At 47.4% G+C, this 19751-nt stretch overlaps 1 protein-coding gene across 3 annotated transcripts in view; it reads right to left on the reverse strand.

Moving 5' to 3' along the window:
- The window catches only part of ube2t (ubiquitin-conjugating enzyme E2T (putative)), a 65875-nt gene that overhangs the window by 14714 nt on the left and 31410 nt on the right, over window positions 1-19751 (reverse strand). Inside the window, exons 1-3 of one of the 3 annotated variants that reach the window (XM_070858936.1) lie at window positions 5186-5288; window positions 3793-3916; window positions 2366-2435 (exon numbers count right to left, since the gene is read on the reverse strand). In XM_070858936.1, coding sequence (XP_070715037.1) covers window positions 2366-2435; window positions 3793-3901 — 179 coding nt within the window. In that variant the 5' untranslated portion in view covers window positions 3902-3916; window positions 5186-5288. Of the gene's footprint in view, window positions 1-2365; window positions 2436-3792; window positions 3917-5159; window positions 5289-19751 lie in introns of those variants that run through there. The other 2 variants (XM_070858937.1, XM_070858938.1) reach the window with 2 other exon arrangements.

Below are 19751 nucleotides of genomic sequence, written 5' to 3' on the forward strand. Positions count from 1 at the left end.
AGGCTCAAGCACGTGGGGAGATCCCGTCCGAACTGACCCCCGTCCGGACGGAATTCCTCATCGGCGCCAAACCCAGGAACCTCCCTCGGGGGCCGGCGCCTCACAACTTGAGCCGCCTCGGAGAAATCCCCTCCGTGCCTTTCAGTTCCGCGCGGAGGGGTTTCCTGTACGGGCTGCTCCTGCACACTCTCAACTTTGCCATCCTCGCCGGCCGTCCGGACACGCCGTGGCGTACCATCTTGCCGTCCGGAGGAGGCGGGGGTCCCCGATGGAGGGCATTCTACGCAGGGGTCCTCCCACTATTCATCGGGGACTTGGCCTGGAGGGTGGTGCACGGAGCAGTGCCATGCAATTAATTTTTAAGCCGGTTCACGGACTCCCAGGCCGTCTGCAATTTCTGCGGTCTGGAGGAGTCCGTGTTCCATGTTTTTATTGAGTGCACAAGGTTGCAGCCCCTGTTCCATTATTTGAAGGGGCTGCTCCTGAAATTCTGGCTGCACTTCAGTCCCACTCTCCTGATCTTTGGGCACCCTGTGCGGAGGGGAGCGGGTAGGTCCGAAGGCCTCCTCGTAGGACTGCTCCTGGGCACGGCCAAGGGTGCCATCAGCCGGTCCAGGCGGTCGTTCAACCTGACTGCCTGCCTCTCTTCCGCTCTTACATCCGGTCCAGGGTGTCCTTGGAGATGGAGCACGCGGTGTCCACCGGTACGCTCGCGGCCTTCCACGAGAGGTGGGCACCGGAGGGTCTGGAGTGCATCATCACGCCCGGCAACCAAATTTTAATTTGATTTTACGTTTTTAAGTTTAATTTGTTTTAATTGCCGGTGCTTTTAGTGTCCCCTTCCCTTTTATAGGGGGCACCGGAAAAAATTTGATTTTAGCGCCCCAAAAAAAAAAGGAAAAAAAGGGGCCTTGTAAATGTCTGCTGTGTCATCCAGGGCGGGTGGCACGGTTTAATGTTTTATGTTTTACAGATAAACTCGAAAAGAGTTTCATGGGCGGGTGGCATGGTTTAATGTCTTTTTATGTTCACAGATAAACTCAAAAAGAGTTTCATGCACAAGGACCCCCAGGTCCCTCTGCACTGCAGCATGGTGTAATTTCTCTCCATTCAAATAATATTCCTTTTTACTGTTTTTTTTCCCCCCCCCAAGGTGGATTACCTCACATTTTCCAACATTGTATTCCATCTGCCAAATCTTAACCCATTCGCTTAACCTATCTAAATCTCTTTGCAGCCTCTGTCCTCTACACAACCTGCTTTCCCACTAATCTTTGTGTCATCTGCAAATTTTGTTACACTACACTCTGTCCCCTCTTCCAGGTCATCTATGTATATTGTAAACAGTTGTGGTCCCAGCACCGATCCCTGTGGCACACCACTAACCACCGATTTCCAACCCGAAAAAGGACCCATTTATCCCCACTCTGCTTTCTGTTAGCCAGCCAATTCTCGATCCATGCTAATACATTTCCTTTGACTCCGCGTACCTTTATCTTCTGCAGTAACCTTTTGTGTGGCACCTTATCGAATGCCTTTTGGAAATCTAAATACACCACATCCATCGGTACACTTCTATCCACCATGCTCGTTATATCCTCAAAGAATTCCAGTAAATTAGTTAAACATGATTTCCCCTTCATGAATCCATGTTGCGTCTGCTTGATTGCACTATTCCTATCTAGATGTCCTGCTATTTCTTCCTTAATGATAGCTTCAAGCATTTTCCCCACAACAGATGTTAAACTAACCGGCCTATAGTTACCTGCCTTTTGTCTGCCCCCTTTTTTTTTTTTTTTTAAAAACAGAGGCGTTACATTAGCTGCTTTCCAATCCGATGGCACCTGCCCAGAGTCCAGAGAATTTTGGTAGATTATAACAAATGCATCTGCTATAACTTCCGCCATCTCTTAATACCCCGGGATGCATTTCATCAGGACCAGGGGACTTGTCTACCTCGAGTCCCATTAGCCTATCCAGCACTACCCCACTAGTGATAGTGATTGTCTCAAGGTCCTCCCTTCCCACATTCCCGTGACCGGCAATTTTTGGCACGGTTTTTGTGTCTTCCATTGTGAAGACCAAAGCAAAATAATTGTTTAAGGTCTCAGCCATTTCCACATTTCCCATTATTAAATCCCCTTTCTCATCTTTTAAAGGGACCAACATTTACATAATGTATTACAATATAGTACTATGATAGCCACTTTTGTATTCAGGACAAATATTGGGAAGGACAGAATTCAACCACAGCTATAATTAGTTTATCAAACCAGGGAAGGTGCTCTTATAGTTATACAGTGCAGGTGAACGTGGTAGCAGGAAAATCCAAATATGCATTTGAGATATTAAAACCTAACTGTACCTTTCAGGAACAACAATTTCAAGATTAAATATTCCACCTTCATATGGTGAATTGACGCATCCCAAAATCTCTAAAGAAAAGAAATGAGAGAGTTAATATACATAACAATATACCTTCTGATTTCTTTTATGAATTGGGGTCAATAGAAACATTGATGTCAGCCGTGACATCTTGGATCAAAAATAAAACAATGTTAAATCAGAAAACGGTGTTCCACTCACACATACTTTATGAAATAAAAGTCTACAATATTCCACATGAAGGGTAACAAAGGGCTATTAATAGACTCCTTAGCTGCACCTTCAGCACCCACTTCCCCATGTAACTTTGTTCAGCTGCCCAGTGCCATACAGGCAACTGCAGGTGCCTTCTAAGTTGTTGTTGTTATTCATTGGTACAGAGAAAAGATTCAAACTCCTTGTGCCAAACAAGGAAAGTGATTGAATGCACAACAGAAATGCAGAATGCTGATGTTAACATTGCTGGATTTTACCTGGCTGAATCCAAAATTTAGATTCACTCTTAACTATTGGAGTTATATCATTTTAAACCCAAAAATCAGGTTTACACATGGTGAATAACCAGGAACATCTATGCAGTTAAATATAGTCACATGAAGATTTAATTTAAGAGTTTAGTGAAGTCTTACCACACTGACAAGATAAAAAGACAAATATCAGGTTACACAATTGGGCAACAGTACTCACAAATAAGGATCAGAATAGGAATGTAATACTTCAAAGTTAACATCACAATTCAAGTAAAAAATAAATTGAAATCATGTTGCAATACTAAGTAATTATGTCCTTTTATTCAATAAATTAGGTACCTAATAAACAACTCACTGCTAAAACCTTTTTGGATATTGGATTAGTACACTATTCTTTCACCCCAAGAGGTGGTCTTCTATCGAGCATAGACTGAGTGGATGCAACTCTTTTCCTGTAGGCATATGACTGATACCAGTTTCTGACTGCTACCTAGAGAGTAACCAGAGTTATAATGCTGCCCATGCATTGCCCCAAGCTGAGTGAGAAAGTTGCCCTCGACACAAGCTTCTTTGGAACAACAATGCACAGCCAGGCAATTTATTTTTCATGTCAGAAAGCAATACTTATAATTGAACCAAATCTCGCTTGTCTATTTTCTATATTCAATCTACATTTTGGCAAGACCACAGAATAAAGCTGGTAGTCACTTTGCATTCAAATATAGTGTGTGTATTAGAGATCAGGATCACAGACTGTCAATTGTGTGGGGGGGGGGGGGGGGGGGCAGGGGGAGAAAGTTTCCAAATTTTAAACTTGGTAAACACAAATGTACAGTCACAAACTCTAGCTTTTAAGATTCGCCGACAGTTTGTGCTTTCATTAAGGGAAGGCAAAAAACAGAGACCATATTTTTCCAGTAAGGAATTAGAAACATACGTGCTCGTAAATCATCCATTTGATCATGGTTCTGCCAGCAAGAAATTCCAGGTGGAGGCTGGTTCGCCAACAGCTGCATTTCTTTTTTTAACCTCGTAACTCTTTGCATCGTCTTGCAATTAACCTACAGTGCACATAAATACATAGACAGATGAGAAAATTAGAACTGCAATAACAATTTGCATTTATATAGCAAAACATCCCAAGGCATTTCACAAGAGTATTATCACTCAAAATTTGGCAGCATTAGGGCAGGTGACCAAAAGCTTGGTCAAAGAGGCAGGTTTTAAGGAGCGTCTTAAAGGAGGAAAGAGAGGTAGAGAGACTGAGGTTTAGGAAGGGAATTCCCAAGCTCAGTGCCTAGGCAACTAATGATGGAGTGATGAAAATCAGGGATGTGCAAGAGGCGTGAATTGGAGGAGTGCAGAGATCTCAGAGCTGTACGCAACGTTCCCGCTAAGCTTTGCGACCGTGCAGCAGTCTGGAAGTCAGCTCATTGGTTTTTTTATATGGAAGAAACTGCGCTTGCGCAAAAATTTGAATGGGCTGGGCAGCCAATTAAAGAGACCGTGCCGGGGGGAAAAAATTAGAGGGAACATTGGTTGTGGGGCTGGAGGAGGTTGAAGAGATATGGAGGGGCGAGGCCATGGTAGCACACATTCAAAGGCATTGTAAACATCCATAGATCAGAATATTTTCAAATGTTTGTCCAAAATGAAGCAAAGTTTACACTGGGAACGAGAAAGATTTGTCCAAAATTAAAAATTCTGCAATTCATTATGAACTTTTAAAAAATTCTACACACATGCAGTGGCCATGAAGGTGAGTGAGAATAGGTTTAATGTTGCAGTCAGTTACACTGCAGCAGTACAGGAGAGTTTTGAGCGCATGCCAATGGGCAAGGTGCAATGGGCAGGAAGAAGGGAGCAGTGGGCAGGGTGGGGGCAGTGGGCAGGGAGCAATGGGCAGGGTGCAGAGAGCAATGGGCAGAGATCAGGGTGGGGCACTGGTCAGGGTGGGGGCAGGGAGCAATGGGCAGCAGGCAGTGAGCAATGGGCAGGGAGCAGTGGTCAGGGAGGGAGCAGGGGTCAGGGTGGGGCAGGGAGCAATGGGCAGCAGGCAGTGAGCAATGGGCAGGGAGCAGTGGTCAGGAAGGGAGCAGGGAGCAATGGGCAGGGTGGGGGCAGTGGGCAGGGAGCAATGGGCAGGGTGCAGCAAGGCCTCCAGCAGCAAGCCATCTCAAAGCGGCTTCCAACTCCAGCCGGAAAGCCTGCGCCGCCGGTCAGAGTGGGGGGGGAGAGGCGCAACATCGTCAGCCCCGCCCGGGAGCACTCGGAGTATCGCTGACACTTTCCCCGTCACTTCACCAAAGGAGCGGCGCGGCTGGCCGCACCTGCCGTCACTGGAAGCTGCCGGCGCTCCGCTCGCCACAGGATTTCAAATCGCCCGCGCGCCTCCGTTGGCGCAACGGCTCCTTCCGCTTCCCGCGACACTGCGCAAAGCCCGGGCAGGAGCAGGCAAGCTGTGGGACTGGAGCAAGCCGAAGAGGAGGCAAAATCTGGTAAGGAGCTAGGAAACTGCGGGACTGGAGCAGAATGGGGAGGAGGCAAAACCCAGAGAGGAGCAAAAAAGCTGTGTGACTGGAGCACGGCAGATAGGGTACAAAATCCGGCAAGCAGTTGTGGAGCTGGAATAGGGCGGGGAGGAGCGAGCAAGATGTGGGACCAGAGCCATTATTTGAAGGGGTTGCTCTTCAAATTCTGGTTGCACTTCAGTCCCACGTTCCTGATCTTTGGGCACCCTGCGCGGAGGGGAACGGGCAGGTCAGTAGGCCTCCTCATAGGACTGCTCCTGGGCACGGCCAAGGGGGCTATCAGCCGGTCCAGGCAGTGGGCGGTCGAGGGGGTCGTTCAGCCCGACTGCCTGCCTCTCTTCCGCGGTTACATCCGAGCCAGGGTGTCCCTGGAGATGGAGCACACGGTGTCCACTGGTACACTCGCGGCCTTCTGCGAGAGGTGGGCATCGGAGGGACTAGAGTGCATCATCACCCCCGACAACCAAATTTTAATTTGATTTTAATGTCTAAAGTTTAATTTGTTTAAGTTTGTCAGTTTTAGTGCACCCCCCACCCCCTTAGTCAGGGGCACTTGTATAATTTGTGTTTTAGTGCCCTGGAAAAAAAGGGGGCACTTGAAAAGTTTTTGGAGTGCACCTCCACCGCCCCCCCAACCTCCACCTTTAATCAGGGGGCACTTGATTATTAGTTTACAACAAAAGAGTTGTAGGACTGGAGTAGTGTGGGGAGGAGGCAAAACCTGGTGAGCAGCTGTGGGACTGGAGCAGGGCAGGTGAAGGCAAAACCTGGCATGGAGTTAGCAAGCTGTGGGACTGGAGCAGGGCAGATAGGTGGCAAAGCTCTGCAAGGTACTGGAGGACTGGAGTAGGGCAGACAGGAGTCAAAACCCGGCGAGGAGTTGTGGGATTGGAGCAGGGCAGGGAGTAGGCAAAACCCGGCAAGGAGCAAACAAGCTTTGGGACTGGAACTGGGCAGGAAGGAGGCAAAACCTGGTGATGCACGAGTAAGTTATGGGACTGGAGCAGGACAGGGAGGAGGCAAAATCCAGCGAGCAGCTGTGGGACTGGAGCAGGGCAGGGTGGGGGCAAAATCCGGCGAAGAGCTGTAGGTATCTGAGCACAATGTAAATGAGGGTGACCAAGGATTACATTTCAATAGTGTTCCTCATCTCAGAGAGCAAAAATAGGTGGTGGCAGGAGGGAAGATAGGGTGCCAGGAGGGAGGAGAGGCTGACAGAAGGGAAGAGGCTGGCAGGAGGGTGGCATCATCATCATAGGCAGTCCCTCAGAATCGAGGAAGACTTATTTCCACTCCTGAAGTGAGTTCTTTGGTGGCTGAACAGTCCAATACGAGAGCCACAGACTCTGTCACAGGTGGGACAGACAGTCATTGAGGGAAGGGGTGGGTCGGACTGTTTCACCGCACGCTCTTTCCGCTGTCCGCGCTTGATTTCTGCATGCTCTCGGCGTTGAGACTCGATGTGCTCAGCGCCCTCTCGGATGCACTTCCTCCACTTAGGGCAGTCTTGGGCCAGGGATTCCCAGGTGTCAGTGGGGATGTTGCACTTTATCAGGGAGGCTTTGAGAGTGTCCTTGTAGCGTTTCCACTGCCCACCTTTGGCTCATTTGCCATGAAGGAGCTGCGAGTAGAGCACTTGCTTTGGGAGTCTCCTGTCTGGCATGCGGACTATGTGGCCTGCCCAGCGGAGCTGATCGAGTGTGGTCAGTGCTTCACTGCTGTGGATGTTAGCCTGAGTGAGGACGCCTCAGTGTCAACAGTGAAAAAAATGTGCGTGTTCCCCTTTGTTTTAAGGAGGCACAACTAATAAAATCATTTAAACATAAAGTCTGATTTTAACAGAACAAAGTGGAAACATATAAAATGAAATTATAATGACATTGTGTGTGCCGATCAGACACTCTATTCTCTGTCCCTGCCCACCAATGGGAAATGAGTGGGTCACCCCCAAAATGAGGCATATTTGGAAAGTCTGCGAGTGAGGCGCAAAAGGAATAATAGTCTCAGCTCCTAGTGGTGCTGCTAAGCCATATTATAAGACACGGAAGTGAGTTGGAAAGAATGGACTTTTGTTGGAAAAATAAACTTCTAGTGTCCAGTTTATATCTTGGAAATTTCTAAACAGCCCATTCTAAAATCAAACTGGTCTGAAAGCTGACAGGTGGCAACACTACTTGTTACGTTTATTCAAGACGAGAAGCCAAATATTTGTTGTAAAAAAATATATAGGCAGACACACACACTTTCACTTCTGTCATTTGAATGATAGGCTAGAAATTCATTGGCACCACATTCATTTTACAGGTATAAAATGCCCGTCTAAGTTTCCAATATGGCAGGTATTGGCTGCCATATTTGATTGGGCTCCTCCGTAGGCATCCTAAAGCTTGTGCTGGAATGATTCAGGAAGGATTTAAATATTGTAGCACCCTCTCATGAAATTGTGCTAACCCCAGCAGGCCATGATTTGCCATGTAACTCATGCCACGCACCAATAGCAAGGACCCTTCAGTAGTGCGATTTAAAGGGCTCCATACAGGTTAGTTACTGATTTGTCTTTTATTCTGCTGGTGAACTTCTGGACATTTATTGGCCTATTTTCTGACTTTTACAACTTAATTCTGACTTCTGATAAGTTGTTGTTGGTGATGGACTGCTTTTGGAGGCTTTCGAAGTTTTACTACAGTCATGGGTGATCTGGTGGGGCTGCCTTTGGGGCTGGAAGATGATGAGGACCAGCAGAAGGAGGAGGGCACTGCACAGCAGTCATACCCATAGCCAATCTTCAAGGAGCACAACTCGTACCTGAACGTCACGGCTCATGAACTGCACTGCTCACTTCACTAAGGTGCCTTCACTTCACAAAGGAGGCTTTGCAGCCACAATTCCAGCCTTGAACTATGCTACATTCAAACTTTGTGCCGCCTTTATTCCAACCAAGCCATCAAGTCACAGGCTGACTACTGGGAGACAAGGGATATCCCCTTCAGACATGGCTCATGGCTCATGATTCCGGTCAGGAACCCGGGCTCATCTGCAGAGGTGACCTACAACATGAGTCAAGCAAAGACAAGAGACAAGAAACATCACTGAGCAGACAGTTGGCATTTCAGGCAGCTCATCCAAAAGCGCATCATGTGAACCACCCCTCCCACCCCCAATACACCAACAGTCACAAATTCCTTATTATCACCATCTGATTGCCTTCTTTCAGTCTAGTCTTATGGTCTTACCCTCACTTCACCACAAATATTGTTTCAGAATTTGCTGAAAAAATAACGTCATGTGATCGCCGCACACTGTTATCAATGTGCAAATCAGCCAGCAACTTGTGGTGAGGAAGAGATAGCCCGTGAATTGCAAATTGCCACAAGTTGCTCCACCATTACCTTCATGAAAATTTAATCCTCCCATGAGTTTCATGAAGTTGCTACATTTGCACTAATTGCCTAATAAACTGCCACAGAAACTTAAGTCTCGTAATTAATAGTGTAAGTACCCTTTTAACAATGGGGCCCTCAGCTCTGGAACTCCCTCCCTAAATTTCTCCGCCTCTCTACCTCTCTTTCCTCCTTTAAGATGCTCCTTAAAACTTACCTCTTTGACCAAGCTTTTGGTCATCTGCCATAATTTCTTCTTATGTGGCTCGGGGTCAAATTTATTTGTTTGTCTTATAACACTCCTGTGAAGCACCTTGGGTTGTTTTATTATGTTAAAGCTACTATAGGAATACAAGTTGTTGTTGAATCACTGACTGGCAGAGGTTGACTGTCAATCAACCTCTCTGGCCTGGAACATCAACAATTGAAAGTGTGAGTCTCTTTCCTTCACGTAGTGAATTTTAAACTTACAATTTTTTCTTATTTTTTCTTCTGTCTCTTTTTTTTGTCACTCTCTTAATCCAAATTTCTGTCCCTCTCTTTATTTTTCTTTCTGTACTTGATTTGACATTGAATCCACTCACTCTAATTCACCCTCCTTCTCAGTCCTTCCTCTGTTTATTTCTCAATTCTTAAATCTCAATGGTTAAGGAGATGCACTGTTGGTCTCATTGTTCTCTAAGGTCCCAGATGCCCTGTTGCCCTCGCCAGCTGTTAAAAGTTCACACTTCCAGCAAGTTACAGGGCAAAATATTTTTGAGCTGAAGGATGCAGGAAATAGTCTAACCATAGACACACCACAAGATGCCCTGCTCCAGCAGATTCAGGCCCATCAACACCAAATCCAGAAAATAAATATCCAATTCAATCTGTATGTAATATTTAACAAGAATTGTAGTGTCCCTGCACCTAACTACAAGCTCACTCGAGGCATGGATATATCAGACATGGTCACTCTGTGACCTTCACCTTTATTGCCCGGACCAAGGAGTGCTGACCTGGGTGAGACCTCTCCTTTTATACCTGGAAACCCAGATGAGGAGTGTCTCCCACAAGTTCACCCCCTGTGGTCAGGGTGTGCATTTCTATGGTACAGGTATAGTGTACATGAGTTATAGTTACATGACTATATCATTGCAAGATGGTTAAATACATGACATCACCTCCCCCCTTAAGTCTTTTTGTTTCAGAGGTTAAGTCTGTCAGGTGGTCGACGCTCTCTCGTGGAGCGCCGCAGTTGTGGCTCTGGTGGCTGAGCCTCGACACGCGTCTCTGTCACTTGAGGTGATTCCGGGCTGGCCGCAGGGACTGTGCATGCTGAGGGCTGTCTTTGTTGCTCGTCCGTTGGCAGTAGTGTGGGTGCCATGCTCTTCTTCAGGTTCCTCCGTGGCTATTCTTAACTTTACTTGGTCCAAGTGTTTGCGGCATATTTGCCCATTGTTTAGTCGGACCACCATAACTCTATTTCCTTCTTTGCCAATTACGGTGCTCTCAAGCCACTTGGGTCCCAAAGCATGGTTAAGAACAAATACTGGGTCATCTATTTCTATACACCTCCCCCTTGAGTTTCGATCATGGAGCTCGGTTTGGGGCTGGCGCTTGCCTTCAACAGTGTCTGCCAGCGCTGGGTGAATGAGGGACAGCCGCATCTTGAGCGTGCGTTTCATGAGGAGTTCCGCTGACTGGACTCCCGTGAGTGAGTGCGGGCAGAACCTGTAGGCCAGCAGGAGGCGCGATAGGCGGTACTGAAGGGAGGGTCCTTGGATGCGTAGCATGCCCTGTTTTATGACTTGGACCACCCGTTCCGTCTGGCTATTGGAAGCCGGCTTGAATGGCGCTGTCCGGACATGCTTGATACCATTGCCCGACATAAACTCCTGGAATTCATGGCTGGTGAAACACGGGCCATTGTCGCTCACCAGGATGTCCAGCAAGCCATGAGTCGCGAAAACCGTACGCAGACTCTCCACAGTGATGGATGTCATGCATGAGTTCAATATGATGCACTCGATCCACTTCGAGTATGCATCGACAACGATCAGGAACATTTTCCCCATGAACGGGCCCGCATAGTCTACGTGAATACGTGACCATGGTCAGGTGGGCCAGGGCCACAGGCTGAGTGGGGCCTCCTGGGGGCATTGCCCAGCTGGGCACACATCCTGCACCTGTGAACCCAGTGTTCCAGGTCTGAGTCAATCCCTGGCCATCATACATGTGACCGGGCGATGGCCTTCTTTAACACGATGCCAGGGTGCTCGCTGTGGAGTTCCCTGATGAACGCTTCCCTTCCTTTCTGGGGCATGACTACCCGGCTGCCCCATAGCAGGCAGTCGGCTTGGATGAAGAACTCATCCATCCATCTCTGAAACGGTCTGACTTCCTCGGGGCACGCCTTGTGTGCGGGCGCCCAATCCCCAGTCAGGACACATTTCTTTATCATGGATAGGAGGGGGTCCCTGTTGGTCCAGAGTTTGATCTGGCGGGCTGTGATGGGGGAGCCCACAGTGTCAAAAGCCTCAACGGCCATGACCATCTCGGCGCTCTGCTCCGACGCCCCCTCGGTGGTGGCCAGTGGGAGCCTGCTGAGTACGTCAACGCAATTTTCGGTGCCTGGTCGGTGCCGTATGGTGTAGTCATACGCAGCCAGCGTGAGGGCCCAGCGCTGTATGCGAGCTGACGCATTGGTGTTGACAGCCTTGCTGTCGGACAAGGATGTTAATGGCTTGTGGTCTGTCTCTAGCTCCAACGGTCTACCAAAAAGGTACTGGTGCATCTTATTCACACCATAAACACACGCGAGTGCTTCCTTCTCGACCATGCCATATCCACGCTCTGCCTGGGAGAGCGACCTGGAGGCGTAAGCCACCGGTTGGAGTCGGTCGTCATCGTTACCCTGCTGCAACACACACCCAACTCCGTAGGATGACGCATCGCATGTTAAAACCAATTTTTTACAAGGGTCATACAAAGTCAATGGTTTGTTGGAACACAGCAGGTTCCTCGCCTTATTGAAAGCCCGTTCTTGACATCCCCCCCAAAACCATTCACAACCTTTGTGCAGGAGCATGTGTAACGGCTCCAACAAAGTGCTTAAGTTCGGCAGAAAGTTCCCAAAATAATTCAAAAGTCCCAGGAATGATCGCAACTCCAACATGTTGCCGGGCCTGGGCACCCGGCAGATCACCTCCGTTTTTGATTCAGTGGGCCGGATCCCGTCTGCGGCAACCTTCCTGCCCATAAACTCGACCTCTGGGGCCAAAAACACACACTTGGCCTTTTTCAGCTGCAAGCCTACCCGATCCAATCGGCGTAGCACCTCCTCCAGGTTGTGGAGGTGTCTTTCGGTGTCTCGACCCGTTATGAGAATGTCGTCTTGGAATACGATCATTCCAGGAATGGATTTGAGCAAGCTTTCCATGTTTCTCTGAAAGATGGCTGCTGCCGAACGAATGCCAAATGGACACCTGTTGTAGACAAATAATCCCTTGTGCGTCGTGATGGTGGTCAGAAGCTTGGATTCTTCAGCCAGTTCCTGAGTCATGTAGGCCGAAGTGAGGTCCAACTTCGTGAACAACTTGCCACCTGCCAGCGTGGCAAAAAGGTCCTCTGCTCTCAGAAGCGGGTATTGGTCTTGCAGCGATACTCGGTTGATGGTGGCTTTGTAGTCGCCACAAATCCTAACTGAGCCATCTGCTTTGAGGACGGGAACGATGGGACTTGCCCAGTCACTGAATTCAATGGCTGAAATTATGCCCTCTCTGAGTAGCCTGTCCAGTTCACATTCAATTTTTTCACGAATCACATACGGCACCGCTCTGGCTTTGTGGTGCACTGGTCTGGCATCCGGAGTGATGCGTATCGCTGCTTTAGTGCCCTTGAACGTTCCGACACCAGGTTGAAACAGTGACCCAAATTTTTGCAGGACCTGTGAGCATGAACTTCGCTCCACAGTTGAAATGGCATGCCCATCCTCCCATTTAATCTAGCTAGCCAACTCCTCCCCAAAAGCGTGGGGCCATTTCCCGGAACGATCCAGAGTGGCAGCCGGTTCTGTGATCCATTATGTGTTACCACCAAGTTTGCACTGCCTAGCACTGGGATGATCTCTTTGGTGTACGTCCGTAGCTGCGTCTCAATGTGTTCCAGTTTGGGCCTGCTAGCTCTGTGTGGCCATAGTCTCTCAAATTGTTGGGCGACAATGAGTGACTGGCTAGCTCCCATATCCAGCTCCATGTGCACCAGGATGCCATTCAGTAAGACTTTCATCATCATGGGTGGCGTTTTAGTGTATGAGCTGTGGACGTCAGCCACATGAACCCGCTGAACTTCAGCATCTATGGCTTTACCCCGGGCCTCATCCTGCATTGCATCCCTCATCTGGTTCCTCTGTCTCACAGATTAGCCTCGCTACTGCCTTTTTGCATATCCTGGCCAAGTGTCCACTGACATTACAAATCCTACAGGTACATTGCTGGAACCTGCAGCTTCTCGCAGTGTGTCTACCCCCACACCTCCAGCATGAGCTGAGATTGAGATTGCTGTTAATAAAAGGATTATTACAAGGCATTCCTCTCTGATTGCCCATTTGGCTGTTTCTAAGAACTCTGATGGTGGGTGTTAATGGTCCCATCGCGGGACGCCTTGTTCCTCGAGATGGCATGAATTGTCGATCCCCTTTCCATTGTCCTTGTTGCAGGCTCACCCTAGAGCCTGTTGCTGCCTGGGCAATTTCGAAATGCCCTTGCCTGCCTGCGGGGTCCCGAGCCGTGTTCACCATGTTAACTCCCTGGTCCGTTGCCACGTTTGGATCAGGGCTGCGCACGTAAATTAGCTTGGTCTCCTCTTCCCCTGCCATAAAGGTCTGAGCTATCAATGCCGCCCCTTCTAAAGTCAAGTCCTTAGTCTTTATGAGCTTCCTGAAAATGCCGGCATGATTAATGCCCTCGATGAAAAAGTCCCTTAATATCTCCCCACTGCAGGCATCGGAGAACTTACAGAAGCGTTGCAGTTCCACCACGAAGTCTGAGACATTTTGTCCGTCCCGACGCCGGTGAGAGTAGAACCGGTGCCGTGCCATATGTACGCTACTTGCCGGCTTGAGATGCTCACTGATCAGCTGGCTGAGCTCTGCAAAGGACTTGTCCTTTTGGGGTGCGAGCAGGACTTTCATACGTCTGTGGTCCGCAGCTGGTCAGTAGATGCGCCCTCCGCTTGTCAGCTGCTGTCTTTTCCAGCCAGTCCTTTGTGACAAAGCTCTGCTGGAGTCTTTCCACGATGTCGTCCCAGTCCTCACCAACACAGTAATGTTCCTCTGTGCCACCAGTGGCCATCCTTGTGGTTCGGTGATTCCCGTTTCTTGTCGCCAAATGTAGTGTCCCTGCACCTAACTACTAGCTCACACGAGGCATGGATATATCAGACACGGTCACTTTGTGACCTTCACCTTTATTGCCCGGACCAAGGAGTGCTGACCCCTGGTGGGACCTCCCCTTTTATACCTGGAAACCCAGGTGAGGAGTGTCTCCCGTAAGTTCATCCCGTGGTCAGGGTGTGCATTTCTATGGTACAGGTAGAGTGTACATTGCAAGATGGTTAAATACATGACAAGAATAATTAAGAATCACCCTTATGCAAACCATTAGTGCCTATCTTCTGTGCGTGTTTACCTATCAATGCTCCTATGAAGTCTATCCGCAGTGCATACAGCTTGGAAGATGGAAGGCTCCTGAGCTTCCATTGAGGACACCTCAGACGACCATTGTGGGCAGCCTCGTGCAGTTACAAAGTACTTACAGCACAGAAACAGGACATTCGGCCAAATGGGTCAATGCCAGTGTTTATGCTCCTCATGAGGCTCCTTATACCCCTCTTCATCTAAACCCATCAACATATCCTTCTATTCTTTTCTTCCTCATGTGCAAATTTATTTTCCATCAAATTTATCTAAGCTATTCGCCTGTGGTAGTGAGTTCCACATTCTAACTACGCTTGTTCTTGGCCTTGAGGGCCTGGCTGCAGACTGCAGCATCTTGGCGTGAGCCGAGACAGTCTGGCCCAACTGGCTGTGTGGCACTTAACAGGGGCAATAGTAGGGTGGGTGGCGGGGAAGCAAGCATGCTGCCATCCCGAGAGAGGACAGCAGGTGCCTCTCCCATGGAGCCAAGGCCACTCTCCTGGAACTATGTCTCAGCAGTCATATGGCTCTGCGCATGAGCAGAATGTAGGAGTGATGTGCTGTTCTGAAAGCCCCTGTCAACAGTGGCCCCCAGAGCCAAGATGACAACCATCAGAGCTTCCATAGCAGTAGTGTGAGCTCCACCACAGTGGGCACCACTGTCTTATTCACGGAGCTCAGCACTCACTCCATGTTGGACATGTTGTTCTGCGAGCAGCCCTGACACAAGTTGGAGCTGGACACCTCCATCCTCTGAGCACTGTGCGTAAGCTTGCTGGCAGGCCCGGTGCACTTAGCATTTCCTGGTGTAAGCTCATAAGCCTTCTTCGGTAATCTGGGCCTATGAAGACTGCATACCAGTCCACTACAGCAGAGCTAGTACGTTATGGTACCTTTCAGAGGACTGGCATCTGTGGTGTACTATCCCCCTGCCCTAGCTTCTGCACACTTGTGGCCAGTGATTCACGAGCAAATACCCCTCTTCTAGCAGTACACATGGTGCCTGTCTCTGAGCTTGCTCGGGTCAGAATGAGCGATGGCGCATCTTCAGGAAGGCTGGCTGCATTTCCCTGCAGTGGCAGAGGGGTGTCCACATTTTCATCACCTGAAATGAAAGAGAGGTACAAGGGATAGTGTTTAGTGTGAAGCTAGAGCAGAGGAAGAAGTCACTGGTTAAACCAGCTGCAGTCTGTTGTGCAAAGTGTGTAGTCGTGAGATAGAGGTAAGAAGGGAAAAAGAGGGAAGGGTGTGAAGAAATGCTCCTCCAGCATTGTCACTTGCCACGGTCATGAACCTCCATGACATGGTCAGATTGTGCAAATGGAGTGACAGGTTTACTTTTGCTTTCTCCGGTATAAATATGGACATAGAAATTCAGAATGGAAAATGTTCACACAAAAATTGTGACCAAAAAAATGCCAAAAGGAAAGTGCACACAGGAGTAAGATTTTTTATATATTCGCCAGAAATATACTTACAGTTATTTCTAGTCAATCTCCTTTGGCATTGCACACAGAGAGTCAAGACCAAGTATAATCTTCAGATGAAAGCAGGGGATAATTGGACCAAAATGCACATACGTAACCCAGTCCCCATTTTATATTGGTACATTGGCCCTGAATTTGTGGTCGGAGGCTTCCCACAGGGAAATGCCTCCAACCTACAAATATAATGCCCAAGTAGCTGGTGGTCTGGGAGGTATAGAGATTCGCGGTCCTGTGCCTCTCTGGGTACCCACAGGTAGAGGCCCACGTATCTCAAGGGCACATGCGGATCGCAAGCGAACCTGGGATTATGTGCGCTGGCTCAGAGGATAAAAGAAGGGGATCCTCATTCATCCTTATGGGGTCTCTGTACGGAAACCCCATAAGCATGAATGGGAATACCCCAGAAAATACATCTCTGCATCAAATACATTTTTTAAAAATTACATATTTAAAATTAATTAAAGTGCCATTTAATTAAATATTTAAAACTAAAAATTTAATTTTTTGAAAAATAAATTTGAATGTTTGAAAGGGGCTAATGATTGAAAAAAAAAGATTTTATTGTTTTTTTAAAGTCCTACATTGGTAAAAACAAGCCTTCTGCCTGCTTTTACCAGGCATAAGAATTTCACGGGCATTCGCCTTGGCAGAAGTTGGAAAAATAGCCCAACTATCCGCCCGCAGATGCCTATTCCTGGGGAGGCGCTGACAGATCGCAAATTCCGGGTTTTCACGCATGCGCTTCGTGTGTGAAAACCGGGAACTTGCACTGCTCTTACGGGTATGCACCTCATACATGCCCGTAGGGGTCGCAAATTATGGGCCATTGTCTTTTTTCAAATTTCCTTTTATAAATTCCTATGTCTACATTTATAATGGCAACTGTTTATGTAAACATGTCACACTGTAATTACACCTTTCTGCTGCACCTTGCACCATTGGGAAGAGGGTGCAGTGCAACACATTTACAATAGCAGTTTTGATTTTAAACGTGAACGTAGGAATATATAATGGAAAAAGTTGACAGGAAGTGCATACATGTAGATGTGAGACTTTTAATATATCTATAAATAGATGTTGGAGATTTGATGTATTTATATATAATTTTGCATCTTTTTTCCAAAGGTTTCAAATCCATGAATTTAGCAAACTTTCATGGTTCAAATAGTTTTGATGGGAGTGGTTTAAAAAAGTGGTGTATGACAGAAAAGAAAGGGCTGGCTGGGATGAATCATAGGCGGTCCCTCGAAACGAGAATGACTTGCTCCACATCAAAAAAAAGGATGAGTTCACAAGTGTTTCGAATGAAGAACCCGAACTACATCCTCAAGGGTGGAAGATGCCTGCGCATGGATTTTTTTAATGTGTGGTGGCCGTTGCACACCAACCACCACACGGGCTTGACAGAGCTAGGTCTTGGTCCAGTGGCAAGGATTGCGCAAGACAACTGGAGACCTGCTCTGCTGCACGGACCCAGTCCACACACATATCACAGTGTGGGCTGGCCCACGCTGCCCCTGGGCCCCTGGCCCTGAACTCGCGCCTCCCCTGGGCCCCGATCACATCCCTCTACAGTCTCTCACAGCTCCTTCCCCTGATCTTGCTGCTCCTGCTGTATTTGCTCACGCTCCAATCACCGACCTGGACCTTGCTGACGTCATTCTTCGCTGCCGTTGCCCTCCTGCACCAGCTCGCACTGTACCTTGTAGTGGCATGCCTCCATGCTGCTCCCGGGCCTCACACTGCTCCTTTAATGGCCCCGACCTGCCTCTGGTGTTTTCACGCAGGTCGGGGCCTCCACGCTGCTCCCGGGCCACACGCCATTCCTTTTATGGCCTCGACCTGCCTCTGGTGTTCTCATGCAGGTCAGGTTGAATAGGGGATTCATGACTGACCTCAGTAGCTGTGATTCGTTCTGCTACTAAAGAGAATATATCAGGCCAGACATGATTATGGTAAATATCTCTACTGAGAAGGTTGACCATTGCCTGTTGGTGAATTACCCAGTCAGCCTCAGTTACGTAGATATTTGTAATTTTAGATGGTTGGCGATGTCATATACTCCATATTATAAAACTGTTCTAATAACTGGAAATAATGCTCTCATTACAAAACATTTATAATAACAACAAATATAACATCAATTTACGTTTATATAACAATCCTGCTGCAACTTGTGATTGTTTACTAACAGTCATGTGGATCAGTATTGGCCAATATGTTAGTTACTAGCCATATGTGGCTAATTGGGAATCCAATGCATTTTTGATGATTTAATAAAAATGTGTAATATCCGTTGTCATTAGGCATGTGATCTCAATGCTCATATTTGCACGGCATATGCATGTGTAAGTTAAACTTTTTGTGCAGAGAATGCAAGTGTTATTTGATCACTGTGTTTTACTTCCTTGGTTACTGCTTATTGGTTGTCTGTTAAAATGGGTTGTGCACCGGTAAAATGCTGGACTTCAGCACCATGGAAACACCAGCAACATTGTACGGAGAGGAGAGCTGGTATTGTGGTGAGCTCGACCAATCAGAATTACTGCTCCAGGCAGCCGATGAATGCAAGCCCAACCAATAACGAGCAGCTCCCATAGGACACCTCATGGTAAAGGACATGCAGCGTTCTGGATGGAGAGCAGGCGCAGGTCTGGCGGATCTTATTATGCGAGTCACCATTCTCAGCAATCATTCAAAATACCGCTCGCAACTGCTGGTCAAAACTGCTAGAAGCTGCACTAAGGTGTGCTGCATCTGATATTTTCATGCCAGAATTACAAACTTCGGTGAAAAAGACTGCAAAGTTTTGCACTGAATGGTGGTAGATGTTTGTTAATTAAAGATAAATGTGAAGTACCTGTATTGTGCGTAAGGTGTTTTCTACTACAATTAGTGCATGTGGCTAAAATGGTGTCACTGTAGACACACTTGCAGCTAGTAGCGATTTCTATTGGACAGCACAGATTAATAGATTGTTCTTATCCTGTAATATTTTACTACTAGTTTTTTTTTCTTGACCTGCAATTTCTAGCTACCCCAAGCTTCAGGTATGGTAGCCTAATCATTATGGTTCCGGGTTAGAAATCCAGAGATTATGTCACCGTGGCAAATTGTGAAACTGAATTCAATAATCTGGTAAGCTATAGGCAAGCACCAGAAATTGACCATGAAAATGAGCAGATTGTTGTAAGAAACTAATGGTTCACCAATGTCTTTTGGAAAAAGGAAGCCCGAACTCATGCAGTCTACATGTCTATCGTCCCAAACAGTGCAACTAGGTTGGGCAATACATGCTGACTCGGCAGTATTGCCCACATCCCAAGAAAAAAAAAATGAAAAAAACAAATCTGTTATTGGAAGAGGGTGGCTGGGATAAAAACAATCTTGGAGAAATTCCAATTGGCGAGTGGCCAAAGTGAAAATAACAAGATAAAGAGGAACCCTTGCGTGTTTGTTTAATCCTATCTGTATCTTCAAACAGTTCTTTACCAATACATGATATGAATGATATCATTGGCTTATGCTTTCTGACTCATTGCTTCACAGTCTGAAATGTTAGTGTCCGAAAGGTCGTTATCCAGCTGCAAACTTAAAGCAGGCCAGGCTGCTTTCTAGACGATATTAATGTTGGTAAATAAATTGGTGCTGTCCAATTTGTATTACACCTTCACAGTCGAATAACTTTAATGAGAGTTAATGTGGTTGAACATGCTTGTCGCCCTCTTTAATGGGCAGGATGCCAACTGGGTTACCTCATTCTACTGATGTCATCTTGTTGATTCTGGTGTTGCTAAGCAATGGTACCAAACACACAGAAA

The sequence above is a fragment of the Pristiophorus japonicus genome, chromosome 17 (genome assembly GCF_044704955.1).
Source record: "Pristiophorus japonicus isolate sPriJap1 chromosome 17, sPriJap1.hap1, whole genome shotgun sequence".
Taxonomy (NCBI): domain Eukaryota; kingdom Metazoa; phylum Chordata; class Chondrichthyes; family Pristiophoridae; genus Pristiophorus; species Pristiophorus japonicus.